Source organism: Drosophila arizonae, chromosome 2 (assembly GCF_054131065.1).
Source record: "Drosophila arizonae isolate 15081-1271.41 chromosome 2, UAZ_ARI_1.0, whole genome shotgun sequence".
NCBI lineage: Eukaryota > Metazoa > Arthropoda > Insecta > Diptera > Drosophilidae > Drosophila > Drosophila arizonae.
In genome coordinates, this window is record NC_142922.1 from 6,108,248 (window position 1) to 6,123,625 (window position 15,378).

General features: G+C 46.5%; 3 protein-coding genes across 8 annotated transcripts in view; 1 reads left to right on the top strand and 2 right to left on the bottom strand.

Annotated features, from left to right (window-relative positions):
• The first annotated feature begins 27 nt into the window (after positions 1 to 27).
• Positions 28 to 3,979, top strand: gwl (serine/threonine-protein kinase greatwall). Of its 2 annotated transcripts, XM_018019337.2 has the most exons (7): positions 28 to 452; positions 592 to 1,416; positions 1,470 to 1,661; positions 1,737 to 1,868; positions 2,244 to 2,419; positions 2,479 to 3,305; positions 3,360 to 3,979. In XM_018019337.2, the coding sequence occupies exons 1-7, from the start codon at positions 300 to 302 to the stop codon at positions 3,623 to 3,625; spliced, it is 2,571 nt and encodes an 856-aa protein (XP_017874826.1). In that variant the 5' UTR covers positions 28 to 299; the 3' UTR covers positions 3,626 to 3,979. The 2 variants fall into 2 exon arrangements, with proteins under 2 accessions (XP_017874826.1, XP_017874827.1); XM_018019338.2 differs by lacking the exon at positions 1,737 to 1,868.
• Positions 3,980 to 12,861, bottom strand: Epg5 (ectopic P-granules autophagy protein 5). The gene is made up of 16 exons (XM_018019336.2): positions 12,498 to 12,861; positions 11,643 to 12,439; positions 11,304 to 11,589; positions 10,761 to 11,230; positions 10,469 to 10,696; positions 10,013 to 10,412; positions 9,137 to 9,954; positions 8,936 to 9,079; positions 8,697 to 8,874; positions 7,672 to 8,639; positions 7,134 to 7,593; positions 6,316 to 7,069; positions 5,546 to 6,263; positions 5,167 to 5,487; positions 4,518 to 5,093; positions 3,980 to 4,451 (listed from the first exon to the last, which is right to left on the bottom strand). Exons 1-16 carry the CDS (start codon positions 12,525 to 12,527, stop codon positions 4,139 to 4,141), a joined length of 7,461 nt encoding a protein of 2,486 aa, XP_017874825.1. The 5' UTR covers positions 12,528 to 12,861; the 3' UTR covers positions 3,980 to 4,138.
• A 205-nt stretch (positions 12,862 to 13,066) lies between these two features.
• LOC108608936 (sodium-coupled monocarboxylate transporter 1) overlaps positions 13,067 to 15,378 on the bottom strand; it is a 47,772-nt gene continuing 45,460 nt past the window's right edge. For all 5 annotated transcript variants that reach the window (XM_089462951.1, XM_018000577.2, XM_089462949.1 and 2 more), the window contains 4 exons: positions 14,600 to 14,818; positions 14,159 to 14,537; positions 13,952 to 14,094; positions 13,067 to 13,885 (listed from right to left, as the gene is read on the bottom strand). In XM_089462951.1, the coding sequence (XP_089319077.1) occupies positions 13,420 to 13,885; positions 13,952 to 14,094; positions 14,159 to 14,537; positions 14,600 to 14,818 (1,207 nt within the window). In that variant the 3' untranslated portion in view covers positions 13,067 to 13,419. The remainder of the gene's footprint in view (positions 13,886 to 13,951; positions 14,095 to 14,158; positions 14,538 to 14,599; positions 14,819 to 15,378) is intronic.

Here is a 15,378-nt window from a genome sequence, read left to right on the forward strand (position 1 = left end):
ACGACCAGGGCTGCCAACTTGTTTTTCAAGGGACAGCCCTGTAAATAAATAACTTCGTAACACTGGGACTAGTAAAACATATCGACGCGCTGTTTAAATTGTTGCTTTAAAATCTTTCCACTAACAATTAATGTTTTGCAATTTAAATTAATGGTTATAAATTATTTGATAAACATACATTTCGCTAACATGCACGCAAGAACGCAGTATTAACGATTCGGGTCAAAAATATTTTACGCGCGCGAAAAGAATACAGCGAAGCAAATAAAACTGAAGATAATCAAGGACTAGAGGATAACATGGAACACGCTGATTTGGCGATATCGCAAAACGATCTGCATATTGACTATAAAACGCCAAAGAAAACAAGCCTGCTAATCGAGAATGAGGAGTTGCTGGAGAAAATTAATATATTAACAACAAAACCAGAAAATCACTCGTACAATGCAAAGGCAAGTGAAAATGTACAGTTATGATTAGACTCCCACTACATGGAAGTTCCGTTACTTGACATACACACACATTAACAGAAATTATGTTTGATGTAGTAGCCCACTGTATATTATTATTATTATTTTTTTATTATTGCAGCTGCCCACAATTAAGGATTTCTTCATTATCAAGCCCATTAGCCGAGGCGCCTTTGGCAAGGTATTCCTGGGCTACAAACACAACGACCCAAACAAACTGTTTGCCATCAAAGTGATGCGCAAATCGGAGATGATTAACAAAAATATGGTTTCTCAGGTGATAACAGAACGCAACGCTTTGGCACTGTCTCGTTCGCCATTCTGTGTGAATCTGTTCTATTCGCTGCAATCCGTGTCTTCCGTTTACCTGGTCATGGAGTATATGGTCGGTGGTGACCTGAAATCACTGTTGGCCATGTATGGCTACTTTGACGAGCCGACAGCGCGCTTTTACGTGGCCGAAATGGTCATGGCATTGCAGTACCTGCACCAGCACGGCATCGTCCACCGCGACATCAAGCCGGATAACATGCTGCTCTCGGCGAGTGGACATGTGAAATTGACGGACTTCGGCTTGAGCAAAATTGAATTGCGTCGCGACCTGGAGATATCCGATCTGATCAATTGCTCACCCAATCTCAATGCACGTACGCCGGGCCAGCTACTGTCGCTCACATCGCATTTGTCTTTTGGCTCGGAGAAGAAGTTGCAGGAATTCGGTGCTATAAGCGGTGCTCCTATGGTTGTCACCGGCACGGGCACTTCAAATCTCATGCAAGCCATTAATAAGCATAGTCATGTCATGGAGTCTTCAGATAGCGAGGCGGACACGTCCCTCACAGATGGCGAAAAAACGAGCGATAGCAAAATCTCTGGGGTTTCGCCATTCTTTTCCGCCGAAGAGGTCAACGTGTCCGTTCAGCACACCTGCACCACAAACACCAACGTAAGTAACGAAACGTTGTGGTGAGACGCCGACTTATGTCCTTCGAATTACAGTTTTTGGACAGCAGTGCATCCTCCTATCACACCTGCACCTCGGCAGAGATTAGCAAAATCTCGCCGCCTCTGGAAGCAACAGCCGCGGGCGGGGCTCCGGCAAATACAAAGCGGCGCGTAGAATTCCTCTTGGACAGCATTACTAAAGATGGCAGCGGCAGCGACAGCGGGCGAGATCGAGTCAATTGCCAGGTGAGTCTCGAACAGTAGGCGTATCCAGCCTGAGTACCTGATAAAAATATGCATATTGCTTCATTCCCTCAAAAGGGCTGCAAAATGGCCGAACAGGACAAAATCCACATTGTCGCTAGCGGCGATGATAAAGACGCTGCCAAGTTGGAAAATACAAATGAAGGCTCGTTTGAGTTTTCCATGGTACGCAGGCGTTCGCTCGATGAGGTGCGTTGCATGTTGTATCCTGTGCCTAAGTGTCGTCATCTGTCCTTCCCAGTCTTTCCTTTGTGTGTGTTATTGGCTTAGTTTGGGTTTCCAGATGGTAGTTAAGATAGAGAAGAGTCAGTCAATATTTTGTGATATATATATGCCTATATCAATTGATTTGTGTCTTTTGAAGGGTTACGATTTATATATTTATTATATGTAAAAGCTTTCTTAATACATTGCGGAACCGGGTTTCTGTTATTTGTGTCTTACCATCAACAAATTTCACTTCTATACAACAAATGAGTTGCTATAAATTGAATTTCCTTGTGTATTGTCCATCTAACTCCTATTAGTGCTTAACCTAACTGTTTCGTGTTTTGTTTCAACCAGCGCAACCGGAACTCGAAGTTACAAGAGGATTCTGGCGTATCTAGTCGAAAGGGTGACGATAACTCGAGTTGTCATCTAAATTTAAACAGCGAGAGTACCGCATCCTCCATAGAAAAGAACACAGATAATCTGAGTCAGTCGAAGGACGAATACAGCTGTTCGGACTACTCACGCAGGTTGATATTGTCGAGCAAAGCAATCGAATGAATCCCCATTAAAGTGTTTTCAATTGCAGTTACAATATGACAAATAATGCCAACGAGCTAAGTGGCATTCGCATGAATTCGCCATTCCGCAATCTCTCGAAACATTTCAAGCGACCTGAGTTTCTGCGCGGCATGAAACGCAAAATAAATCTGGTCAATCGCTCGGAAAACAATTCATGCATGGATGTGGATGCATCTAGCAGTGCGAGTACCAGCACTGGCTTGACCCAAGAAATCGAGATACTCAACATTGGGAGCAGCACGCCCAAGAAGCGCAAGGCACGCTCCTCACCCATACGGGGCGTACTGAAAGTGCGGTCTCTATCGGATGATGAGTTGCCCATGCAACATCTACTGGGATCTGAGGCTAATGTGGCCAATGTGGTCTTCTCGACGCCTGTGTCCTCACAGAAGCTGCCACGTCGTGATGGTGGCCTGCTGGGCAAGCTAAAGGCAACTCGCTTCGCCCTGCCCTTGTCCATTGAAAATAAAAAGCGTGAGCACATGGCCGTGGAAAAACTCTCCAGTGTTCAGTACCATCTAAAGTTGGCCGACGAACCAACTATGTCGCCCATCAATCATGGCGGCGTCACTGTGCCCAAGACGCCAAAGAACACAATTAACGTAAACACACCATTTCGTACGCCAAAATCTGTACGACGTGGAATGCGGGTCTCGAACGAACGCATCCTTGGCACACCTGACTATTTGGCGCCAGAGCTGCTGCTGAAGCAAGGTCATGGACCAGCTGTCGACTGGTGGGCCCTGGGTGTGTGCTTCTACGAATTCATGACTGGCATTCCGCCCTTCAACGATGAAACGCCTCAGAAAGTTTTTGACAACATTCTCAATAAGAGTAAGTAATGCTGTATGCGATCTAGATGCTATTCTAAATGTTACCCCTCTACAGACATTGAATGGCCTGAAGGGGATGAGGCTTTATCGGCTGATGCCATGGAGGCTGTGGAGCTAATGTTGACCATGGAGCCCGCGGAGCGCCCAGCTGCCAGAGAGGTACAGCAGATGCGTATTTTTGTTGGCATCGACTGGGAGAACATTGGGCACATGGAGCCACCGTTTGTGCCTACGCCGGACAATCCAACCGATACCGGATACTTCGACGCACGCAATAATATGCAGCACCTGCAATTATCCAACTTTGCGATGGATGATTAGAGAATAGTTAACCCGTACGTCTAGTTCTTTAAGCTAAGTGTTATTTATATAGATTGTGTAGCAATTTGTATTTGCCAGTTTTATTTTTATACATATATATATTTTGATTGTTATCTTCGTTAGATCAATATTTATGCCCATCCTAGTTTATCTTAATTGTATTCCATTTTTATTATACCTTCGAAATATCAGCACTTCGTTGTAAACTATCATGTATAACGCTCGATTTCGATTTCAATTTTGTTACTGTAACTAAGCTTAAACAAATAGCTTCAAGTAGGCACGCTAGTAACTGGTTAAACAATTTTTGTCTCCAAGATGTAAGCATTAAAGTTAAACACACATATAATTGAATTCACGTTGCTTGCAGTTTCCAATATATGTAGCAAAAAAGAAAATGATCACTTTATTCACTTCTGTTATGGTATATATGTATATATATGTATGTATATGTCTAAATCTAGATTTCGTAGAAAAATAACACAATAACACAATTGGCTGCCACAAGTATAACTATGTTGCTTTTAGCTTGTAGTCGCAATCCCACACCTCCGGAATGGTCGTTAGATAGCTCTCCTCGTAAAACACATCGATTAAGCGACATATCAAATGGGGAACCGAGCGCAGATCGGGCATAGGTTGCTCTTTCAGAATGCTTATGGCCCTGACAATCTGCGGCTTAACGTCCACAAATTTTTTATTGGCCAACAGCATGGCCAGCTCCCGCATGGCGCTCTCGTACTCCTCGCAAGGCAGTCGCACGTCACGACTGGCCGGAAAGAGAGAATAGATTATGCATGCCAGACACCGTGTCAGCACCTTGCGCCTGCAATGCAAAATAGTTATCATTTATAAAACATATGCAGATTATAGTTGGATGGTTGTTATGTACTTGTTAGTAATGTTTTCAGATTTTAGGCCTATGACGCCCAACAGCCCGTCGCTCCAGCCCTCAGCTTTTGTGGATGCTATCTGCAACTGACGCGCGAGCATGTAAAGCGGTTTCTTGATGTGCTGCGACTCCTGAAGTAGCTTGCAGCCACGTGATATGATCAGACCCCAGACGAGAGCTATGCGCGGCTCGGTCTGCGGATTGGTCTTCAGATTTTCCAGCAACTGCGTCAGGTCCTGCAGAAAGGTGACCTTCTCGCCGACCGTTTCGATCTCCTCCAGTTTGTAGAGTACAAAGATGTGCAATGAAAAGAAGTAACCGCCGCGCATGACGGGCATCAGCTCCAGCTTGGGCAGCGACATTTGCAGTGCCTCGAACAGGCCCTGCCAGCTGGGTGAGTGCCCAGCGGCACGTTCGGCCGATCTCCGGAAATAGCACTCAATGCTGGACTCCAGCAGCATGTAGATACAAGAAATATATGTATTTAAATGGCCGATGGCAGGCAGGACCGCGCACATGACCGGATCGCCAGGAGGACATTGATGTTGCCAGCGTACCAGAGTTTGAACATGCAGGCTAAATATACACCAGATTAGGGAGGTTTGTTAATTCATTACAAAAGTCAGAAGAATATAGTTAATGGACTTACTTCGATACCTCCTCGCTTTGCGTCTGCGTTGGAGCCACAATCTCAAGCATAAGGTTGAGCGCTTCGCGACGTTGCTCTTCCGGCGTTCGATTCACACTGCAGCCGCTAATGGCTACGTCAATTGAGTCCAAGAGCTTTTCGAAAGCAGCGGTAAAGGCACGTTGACCCTCCTTGGTGGCCAACAGCTTCTTGTGTTTGATCGCACAGGCACGCTGCATGCTGACCATGGAGCGCGTGTACAGCATGCGCTTGGCCGTTGCCTGCACCACAGCACCCTGTGCGTCGCTCTCTGGCAGCATGGCGCAGGCTGCGTGAATGAGTCTGAAAAAGAAGACGAATATTGAATCCAAATTACAAATAATTTAATAGAGCCACTTACTCTAGTACGGCGCGATCAGCGTAGTTGGTTTCGGCGGGCAGCTTCAGCGCAATGGCCGGATCAACGTGAGCCACAAACCACTTGAGCAACTGCTCCAGCTCGCTGTATTCGACAAGATGCCAGGGCTGGCTGACAGCATCCTCGAGTATCTTGCTTGTATTGGGATGCATGTGAATGTTCGGCTCAAGTGCCATTTTGATAAAGATGTTGAAGAGGTGCGAGAGGAGAGTCAGCGGCTGAGACGTTTTTGCGAACCAAGTGCTCCAATCGATCCTTATGAATATGTGACCTAACATGGCATGCGACTCTGGTATGAAGCACTGCAAGCTCTTATAGAGCAGTTCGATATGCTGGGCGGGTGGCAGAAAGCGCTCCCAGGGCAACTGTGACAGACCCTCATGAATGGGCACCAGAACATGGCTAGCGACGTTGAGCTGTGCAAAGTGGTGCACATACCAAGCGAACGTGTGCTCCAAAATCTTGCTTGAGGCGGGCAGATACTGCACCACCTGTAATATATTACATATAAAGGATCTAATCATGAGCTTGCTGCTCTCCACGTGCGGTTCACTCCATGGTAGCAAGATCTTGCCCTGATCCGGGCTAAGCTGACGTATCCAGTGTGCGGCTGCGCCCGCGGCTAGTTCAGTTTTTTCCGTGTATGGGATTAGCCACGGTGCATAGGTCTCCACAATGGAACCGAAGACAATGTCGCTGACTACAAATGAGTCGAGTTAAATTGATTCACGAATATTCATTGAGTCACTCACTTTGATCGGCCAGCAGTTCCTGATAGCTGCAAATGGCGGCCGTCAGCACCACCTGTCCAAAGCAGGTGAACCACATAACCAGCGGCTTGCAATACTCCTTGTGCTTGGGATACAGTCCATAGAGACCATGATGAAGTCGCTCCTTTTGAAAGTGGCGCGCAAACAGCAACAGCGTCTCCGTTGCAGCTTTCAGCGTAAACAACTTTTGGCGACGGGCAAAGTCAGACGCCAATTCGTGCAGTTGCTGCTCCTGGCTGTTCAGTGTCAAAGCAGAGCTTGCCGGTGATAAGAGCGCATTGAGCAGATCAAGCAGCACCAGCGGCATCAGCTTTTGATCCGAAATGCGATCGAGAACCAGCTGCATGACCTCGCCGTAGTGCTGCGGAAAGTCGTACGTAAAGATATGAACCAGTTGCCGGCGGAATTGATCTTGCAAGAGGCTACTGTGCGGCTGCGACCAAGACTCTAAGCCTTGCAGCACCAGCAACAGCAGCCGATTAATTTCGCTCAGCTTTGGCTGATATGCCTCCAGCCAGCTGAGCAGATCAAACTTGGACAGGAGTACGAACAGAATTTTAGTATCGCAGCGCTTCAGATGCGAGTCGATGAGAAATTCGTACATTTCCAGAAAATGTTCGGCGTCAGTGCGACAGGGCACAAAAACGCCGGCCAGCAGCTCCACAAGGTCACCCCGTCGCAGTGCCAAACGTAGCACTTCCAATCCCTGGTCTGCCTGCTCGGCTTGGATGAACACCTATTAAGAGAAAGGTGAAGATCTGAAATGATTTGCATTGCGCATTTATTTCTTGAGTACTTACGCCAAGGTCTTGCAGTATTTGGGAGTAGAAACTTTTGGTGGGCTGAAACTTCATTGTTATGTCGTTCATGTTGTCGACGACATGATAGAAGAACTTGATGCCAGTGGGCGTCACATATTTGTTAGACTTGGACTGCTCCTGCAGAAGATGATGTATGTAGCCGCCCAGCTCTTCGATGGCCTGAGCAAAGCCATCCACGTTCAGTGCCAGCATCTCTTCCACTATCTTATCATGACGTTCTCGGTTTTGTTCCTGCTTCCTCGCTACCTGGTCGTTGTGACGTATATGTTCCGGCACTAGCTGGATCTGCGCCGGACTCACGCACTTGCGATTGAAGAGCAAGGACTCGCACTCCTTGCTCCGCACTTCATTGTAAGGCACCATCTGGTACAATGACGGCACGCGCTCCAAATAGTTGAGGTTTAGTGAATTCAGCTCCGATGTATTGTAATGGAATTTACTTTAATTAAAGGAAATTGGACGAATAAAGAGAATAGTGATATATGTAGAAAATAGCTGGGATACCCCAACTACTTACTTAGCTGTACTGTTGAGCGTTTGTACGCGACGCTTTAGCTCGGCCAGGGTGTTGCTATCAATGGGTCGCTTCTCAATTTGTTCCGGCCGACTGTGGTTAGGTGGGGGAAGGCGTTGGTCATAGGTTGTCAGATGCATTTTGAGACGTTGGGCTGGTGGCAATCTTGGCTTCGGCTTTAACGGAGTGCGCAGCACCTTGTGGAGATGCACCCGATAGATCTTGGCTGACCATTGATCCGCCTGATGACGCTGCTCTCGGCGCAGATCACGGGCGCTAAGAAACTCTGTCCAGTGAGAGGTGGGACCACTGAGCAGCTCGCGCAGCTTCTCGTTGTTGTACTGTGCTGGCAGCTGACAGGCATCGCTGGCTAATTTATTGATCTGTGTGTCCTCCAGCCAGAGAGCGCAGCTCTGCATTAGCTTGGTGCAGCTGCGGTACATGTGCGCAACTGCATCGTCTTCGGCGCGCTTGGTAGCAATGGCAGCATAATACACTTCAGCGGATTTCAGCTGCGTCTTGATGGACTTCATCAGTGGCACGTTGTGCTCGTAAAACTTTTCGGCCACACCATAGTTTACATTCATATTCTGGCTGGCGTATTCCTCGGGCAGCCGCCACAGATAGAGCTCAAAGAATTTCTGGCAGACAATTGGAAATAGGGCGTGTCTGATGTCCATGTTGGCCAAGAGCTGCGCGTATTTGTAGATGACCAGATGCTGCACCGGAAAGACAGTCGTCTTGCTGAGCGACAGAGTTTTCTTAAGGGCAGCCTCCACTGTTTGCGTGGATAGCTGGCGTAAGAATTCTGGCCAAAAGCGAGTATCCTGCAGCCTGAACTCAATCTCTAATAGTACAAGATTTAACCAGCAGGTCTGTGGTAAGATCATGGGTAATCGCGAATTGGTTTGACCTCCGAATAGGGATTTCAGTGCCGAGGGTTTTGATGCCAGCTTCCAATCGGTACAGTCCTAGAAGAATGTGAGTTAACTCATTTGATATATATGGAACGTGTTTTATGGAAATACCTTGTAGTAGTTATAAAAGAACTCGATGGCCTGCACACGACAATCGGTAAATTGGTATGCGATGCGCAGCATCCTATCCAGGAGGTACAGAACGTGCGGATTTTGTGCCCACCCGGGCAACGCAGTGAAGCAGTTCAGCCAAATATTGATAAGATTCAGAGGCGAGCAGAGGCCATAGCTAAAGCGCATGAATATACATTAGATGTCAATCAGTTCGATGTGGTAAATTTGTGACTTGCCTCGTATAAGACACAATCTGGTGATGCAGCATATTATCAAACAATTCGAGAATGGGGCCAATGGAATTGGCATAAACTATATCCTTGGCCATCTTCAGGTAAGTCCTGTCCGCATTTAGCAGCGCTATCACCAGTTTCTGGAAACTGTAATCAGATAGATTTTAGCATCATTATTATTGGTAGTCTTCATACATTGCATACCTTTCGCAATTTGCTAGCGTGTCGGGAGTTTCGAGGAAGAGCGGCACAATCAGCTCGAGACTGCGTATGACAGCCGCATGGCGATGATCGTTGAGCAGCTGTTGAAGCAGCTCGAAGCCACGCTGGCATATAACTGGTATTGAGTGACCATGCAGACTAACCAAGACGCTGACATATAAGGCCAGGGGACGTTGCTCGGTAACACCCTGCCAAATCATATCCAGGCGCTCCAAGTCCGGCACAAAGAGCAACGGCTCCGTGGGATGCTGCAGCGTGCGCTTAACAGATTCAACACTCTGATCCATCAGATGCAGACGCAACATAGAGATCATACGCCAGCACCAGTTGGTAAATTGCTCTCGGCTGGATTGGGTCGAGTCGATCAGCGAGGAGACTTGCCGCACGCTCTCAGATATGCTGGAGGCACCAATGACGTCCGGCGCATGCTTAGTTATGGCTTCAGTCACGAGACAAGCCATGCGCACGTGAATATTGTGGGGCAAATAAAGACGACCCTCGTCATCGAAGCCCCAATTGAGATGGCCAATGATCAGTCGCGCCAAATGGCTCTCAGCGGTTTGGTAATCAAAGTGAAGCAGCCAGTTGGATAGTAGCTCAAAGCTGTCCATGTTTGGGTGCCAGTTCTCTAACGGCAGAGCTTTGAATAGGTATGCTGCCTGATCGATCTCAGCAAAGCGCGTCTTCAGCTGCAGCAGCAGGCAGTCCAGTAGCTCCTCATAAGCGAGAGTGATATTTACTAGCATATCTCGTGCGGCTTTGTAGCAGAACTCGCGAGTGGCTTGATGAATGAATCCAATCTGTGGGTGGTTGAGAGTGCGATCTAGTAGAGGACTGGAAGGAATCCTGATAACCTACCTGGAATATGGTCAAACAAATGACGCGAATTATCGGCCAGTCTTTCGTGCGATCACGCGCATTGGCCATCTCGAAGAAGGCCTGCAGCAGATAGTACATATCCTCGGCCGACACATCTGCATTAGCTATATCGAATTTGCTCCAGAAATCCGTTTGAAATATGAACTCCGGATCAGCGGTCAGCTGGGTGGTCAAATCGCTGGGAAAGCCAACGTTGAGGTAGTAAAACAAATGCCAAATAATATCTGCATGAAGCGTTGTGTAAGGCAACGTGGAGAAGTACTGCCAGGTGCCCAAATTGCGCGAGCGATAAATGTAGCTGCAGGCGCGTATAAGTAATGCCTGCATTTCCAGCTCGATGCGTTCACAAAGTTCTTGGGGCTTGGCCAGGTTGTTGCTCCTGCAAGGGATAATGAAATTATACGTTTAGGAAAACCAACTGCCAGGTTAACTTACAGGAAGAGCTCGTGGTAATCGGAGGCATATTGCAGCGCGTGGCGAATCAGGCGCCCTAGACGCTTGGCCAGCTGCTTGTAGCGCTCGTTGTTGTAGGTCAGCATGCCCTCGCCCAGTGTCTCGACTAGTTGTGCGAAAAAGGCCACCACAGTGAGCATCTGCTGAGGCGTTATCATGTCTGGCTCAATGATATAGTCATCCAGGAATTTCTCGATGCACATGGCGGAGCTGCAAGGCAGGTGAAGGAGTTGCCTACATTTTGAATATATGACTAACTCAGTGCAGATCTTACGTAAAGAGCTTGTCGAAGGGCAACTGATTGAGCAGGGCTATTAGATCGGCTTCCTTGAGGCCAACACATTCGCCCGTGGGCGTGAGTGTGTCCTCGCCATCCGAGTCCACCACTGTCCATCGCTCAGCGTCTCCCGTTGGTTGCGAGAGATCCCTCTGCGCCTGCACCTGACTCTTGAGATAATCGTTGCGCTTTTTAATGGGCAGCAAAAGGATTTGTATCACCGCAAAGCAATGATTGATTTCTGGGGAATTCAGTGGCAGAGGCAGCTCACTGGGCTGGGTGCCCTTAGATTTTGGGGTTGTCTGTATCATGCCCGGTATCTGCAGGAACTCTGCTGCCCAGGCGCCAACGCCGTTGGGGCAGCGCAATATATTAAAGAGCAAAAACCAGTGATCCTCCTTGGTGGCCAGCAGCAACTGCAGGGCAATCAGCTTGCGCAGCCAAAGCTTAAGGTCTGCATCGAAGTTCTGAATGGAATTCATCAAAAGAATATTTTAGATCATGGACATTTCAAGCAATTGTCATAGGGTAAATAAATACCGCATTTGGGCTGGGGCGTCGTGCAAAGTTGAAAAGGATGCAAATCGCACGTCTTAGCTGGGCGACGCACTGCAGAGCAGTTGCATCCAATTGGTTGTGCAAGACGATGGATGCTTGGACATCGATATGAGGATATGCGATCAGCTCGTTGATAAGCTGATCGATTTTCACTTTAGTTAGCTTCGCTGTAATCAAATTGGTGGTGTAGGTATGGCAGACCAGATCGTAGAGCCCTGTCAATGCCGCTGTGGCAGACTCCAGCTTAACGGGATCAACTTTGATGCGACTGCAAAGGCCAAAGGAATTAGTATCTGGATTGGTTGAGTGCTTGCCACTTACTCGTAGGTCACGCTTTCCCGGACAACGTTGCCGTCGCCGCAGCTGGCGCTAAAGGTGCGCGTCACTGGCTCACGCTTCCAGACCTGCTGTTGCGTTTCGAGACAATCCCTGCGCTTGTCCTTGATGTCATGCAGATTGGATGAAAGTTTGCCTTGGAGATCGTAATACTCTTGCAGTGCAACATGGAGCGGATCTGATTCACTCGATTCGAGCAGCGTGTTCATTAGGAACTCCAATTCGAATTGCTTGACCAGTTCCAAGTCGCTGCATTGATAAATTTGCTTCAGCTGCTCGCTGGTGAACGGTTTTAGATGGCTGCTGGCCAGCGCAAAGCCGGGCGAGCGTGGCCCTCGCTCCTTATAAACAATCTGCGTCTTCTGCTCCTCGATGAGTGCATTGGTAATGCGTATCGGCTGCAGATTGGGATATTGCACTAATGGAGCACTGATAACTGGTGCGATGGGTGCACATGGTGCTGTAGGCGTCGGCTCTGGTTCCTCCTCTTTAACTTCCGACTCTTGGGTATTTGTTGTCGTTGCCGTTGCTGCTATATCATTGGGCATTGGCACTGTATCACTTGATATGCCACAGTCATGACTAATAATGTCTTCTGCTTTGCTGTTGCTGCTGCTGGCCAATGCAGCAACGCGCTCGAATTCCTCCAGCAGCGACGCATTTTCTAGCTGCCTTTGTTCGGGGACAATACTTGTTGATAAGTCACTAGTTGCTTCTCCTTCTTCTTCTTCCTCCTCCCTGGATTGTGTGCGATCGTGGATTGCCTTTTGCTTTTTAGCTTTCTACAATTTATTCTTATAGTATATAGATTTATAAAATTGTTATTGCATATATACATACGGTTTTTTTTGGCTTAGCCAAAGTAGCCATATTTAAAAATGAATTAGATACGTATGTATTTGCTCAACTTGCTCTGACTTTTTGCGTGTTTTGCATTTCGTTGCGCCTCTAACAATAAAACCCCCTACAACTTGCTGATTGTTATTGTCAGTGATGAGCAGGCTTTATTCTTTCGGCTAAATTTTCCAACTAAGAGAATGCTTATTGCATAAGCTTTTGACTATATTTGATTGTGTTCTTTTGTTACGACTTTGCCATTAATTGGAATCGCAGTGTATATTTTATATAAACTGCTGTGTTTTTCTTCAATATTCGTAAAGATGTAAGATCTTAAACCAATGGACTTAGCTTTCATCGGGCTAACAAACTTTCGCCGACACTGTTGCTCAACAGCTGTTTGTGCAACAGCTATCGATAAACAGCTGATCCCATGACTGCGATGGGCAGCACTGTATGTAGCGATTGGCAGCATTTCCCTTAACGAAGCACTTATTTGGCGGTATATTTGAAAATGTATTGTAACGACTATGTTACAAACTGAGATTAAAGCAAATAAAAAAATCAAAAGATCAAAATTTAATAATTTGAAATTATTATTATTTTTTTAAAATATATTATGTTAAGTTAAAATTCTTCTTTTTTTGCACTTGCTTACACATACATAAGTACATAGACATAAACTGGTTTGCTACATTACGCATTCATGGAATATCTCTCAAAGATATTGCAGATGCGCAAATCTATACTCTTGTACAATAATCACAGCATCTTTATCGACATTCTGCACAGAAGGTGCATGAGTAATTCCCCTCATCAATTATTCTACGCTTTGACTTAACTTACAAATTATGGACTATGTATATCGACTACATTTTCATTTATATATATGTATATGTGAATTTCCGGAGGGTTTTAGTAAATCTCAGAACGTCGTCTTTGAGCCAAGCTGCCGATAAACTCCCGTCTCGCCGGAAGGAACTGTATCCAACTGAATTCTGCTCACATTGCAGATGGAGTTGCGCTGCTCCTCATTTGATGAAGAGTTGGTAAAAATTACAGCTATGGGATTCGTCTTATTCTTTCCTTGTAACTCGTTGACATCGAAGGCGTGATTGACCTTCTCTTCCTTGCAATTGGTGGTCGCTGAGGAGTTGCTGCTGCTGCGTCTATTCAGTCCAGATTCCTCCTCGTGCTTAATGTAGTACGGCTTGGGCACATTCAGGCGCTCGTAGCAACGGAAGATGATCGGGTGCAGCAGCTTGGCATCGTATTCATCATCCGAGTTCTGGGTCAGGCAGCTGATCAGTGTGCCAATGAGTACCGTCAGGGCAGTTCCAATCAAGCTGTAGTACATAAAGCTGATCGAATAGAATGTCTCCATGGCATTTCTAAAACCAAAACAAGATTAAGTCATCTAGATTTGTATATATATATCTATCTGTCTATCTACATACCGCTCGTGTGCAATTCTGGGCGTTGGATCAATGAAGGTCTGATTGTAGCCATCGACTGGTGTGTGTTTCAGTAGCCAGGGCAGTTCATCTAGTCCACTGCTGGGCTTCACAATCGAACTTGCGAAGGTCGAGTTGGAGCAGCCCTAGAAGATAAGAAATTCTCAATTTAATTATGAATTCCTATCATAGAGATCTCTGCACTCTTACATCTGTGGAAGTGGGCAGCATGGTGGAGGGCTTGTCTATAGTCATGCTGCCGCCAATTATCCATAGGACGAATGCGCATGCAGTTATCATGCCAGCGGATGTGCCCTTCCAGTTGGCCACAGGCACCATCATGGCCAAGATGAAGCAACCGAGCAGCGGGCCCGAGGTGGCCGAGAAGACCAACAGCGAGGACTCGATGACGCCGGAGAGCAGGCCCACTCCGAAGGCGACGCACATGATAATCAGTCCACATATAACCGTCACTATTTTGATTATTCTCAATTGTTGCTTGTCGCCGAGTCCCTTGAATCGCGGGAGCTGTGATACGAAATCCTCCCAGCAAACTGTGGCAAGAGAGTTCAGATTCGATACCATCATGCTAGAGAAATATTTTAGAATCATTAGCTTAAGCACGCTTATCGTAGTCCATCAAAGACTTACCAGAGTGCACCGTTGAATAGGGTAGCCATAAAGATGCCCACAAAGCCGGGCAGATAGCCCAGTTGATCCTCAACGAAAAAGGGCAAAATCTCATCGGGTTTCTTAATGTAGCCCTCGGCATACGGATCGCAGCTGATGTATGTGGAATATATGACCATGCCAGAGATCCAGGAGAGCGCAAAGAATATAAAAACAACGGGCACGTTGCTCAGCATGACTCTAAAAGGAAATTAATTAAAAACATATGATTTTAATTTATGCCGACAATGAGGTTTAATAATCGGCTTCGCATAAAGCATAAGTCGATAAAATGAATTTTTATGACTTTAAATGATGATCGGTCTCAGTCATGGATGTCAGGTGTGGAGCAGTGGAACTGTAGAGCTGTGGAGTACATATATATCTACTCTAAGTATTTATTCTAAGTAAATCCTCTAAGTGTTTCCTCTAAGTATTTCCCCTAACTGTTTCACATGAGTTTCCTTTAACTATGTATTTCTTCTAAGCATTTCTTCCAAGTCTTTAACGCTTAGCTGAACGATCACATACTTCACTTCACTTTACTGCACTGCACGACCGACCCCCACCAGCCTTTTATATAGGGCGACGTTCACTCAAAGCCGAAGTCGTGCTCAAATGTTGAGATCGGTGCTAGGTAGAGGTTGTTGCAGTCGAGCTTTAAGTGACCAATGGGAGCACTCTCTGCTGCTGCAAGAAGTCTAGCTTCGTTTTACTCAAGTATAAATACCAAATGGTTACTGTTGAATACAGCTTATTAT

What these genes read in the sequence shown, in the direction of transcription:
- gwl (XM_018019337.2), top strand. Translation starts at nt 300, where the DNA reads ATGGAACACGCTGATTTGGCGATATCGCAAAACGATCTGCATATTGAC. An exon ending in CCTGCACCACAAACACCAAC is followed by an intron (nt 1,417 to 1,469) that starts GTAAGTAACGAA and finishes TTCGAATTACAG; the next exon opens with TTTTTGGACAGCAGTGCATC. An exon ending in TGTTCGGACTACTCACGCAG is followed by an intron (nt 2,420 to 2,478) that starts GTTGATATTGTC and finishes TTTCAATTGCAG; the next exon opens with TTACAATATGACAAATAATG.
- Epg5 (XM_018019336.2), bottom strand. Translation starts at nt 12,527, where the DNA reads ATGGCTACTTTGGCTAAGCCAAAAAAAACC. An exon ending in ACGCTAGCAAATTGCGAAAG is followed by an intron (nt 9,080 to 9,136) that starts GTATGCAATGTA and finishes ATCTGATTACAG; the next exon opens with TTTCCAGAAACTGGTGATAG. An exon ending in TCTTTTATAACTACTACAAG is followed by an intron (nt 8,640 to 8,696) that starts GTATTTCCATAA and finishes ACATTCTTCTAG; the next exon opens with GACTGTACCGATTGGAAGCT.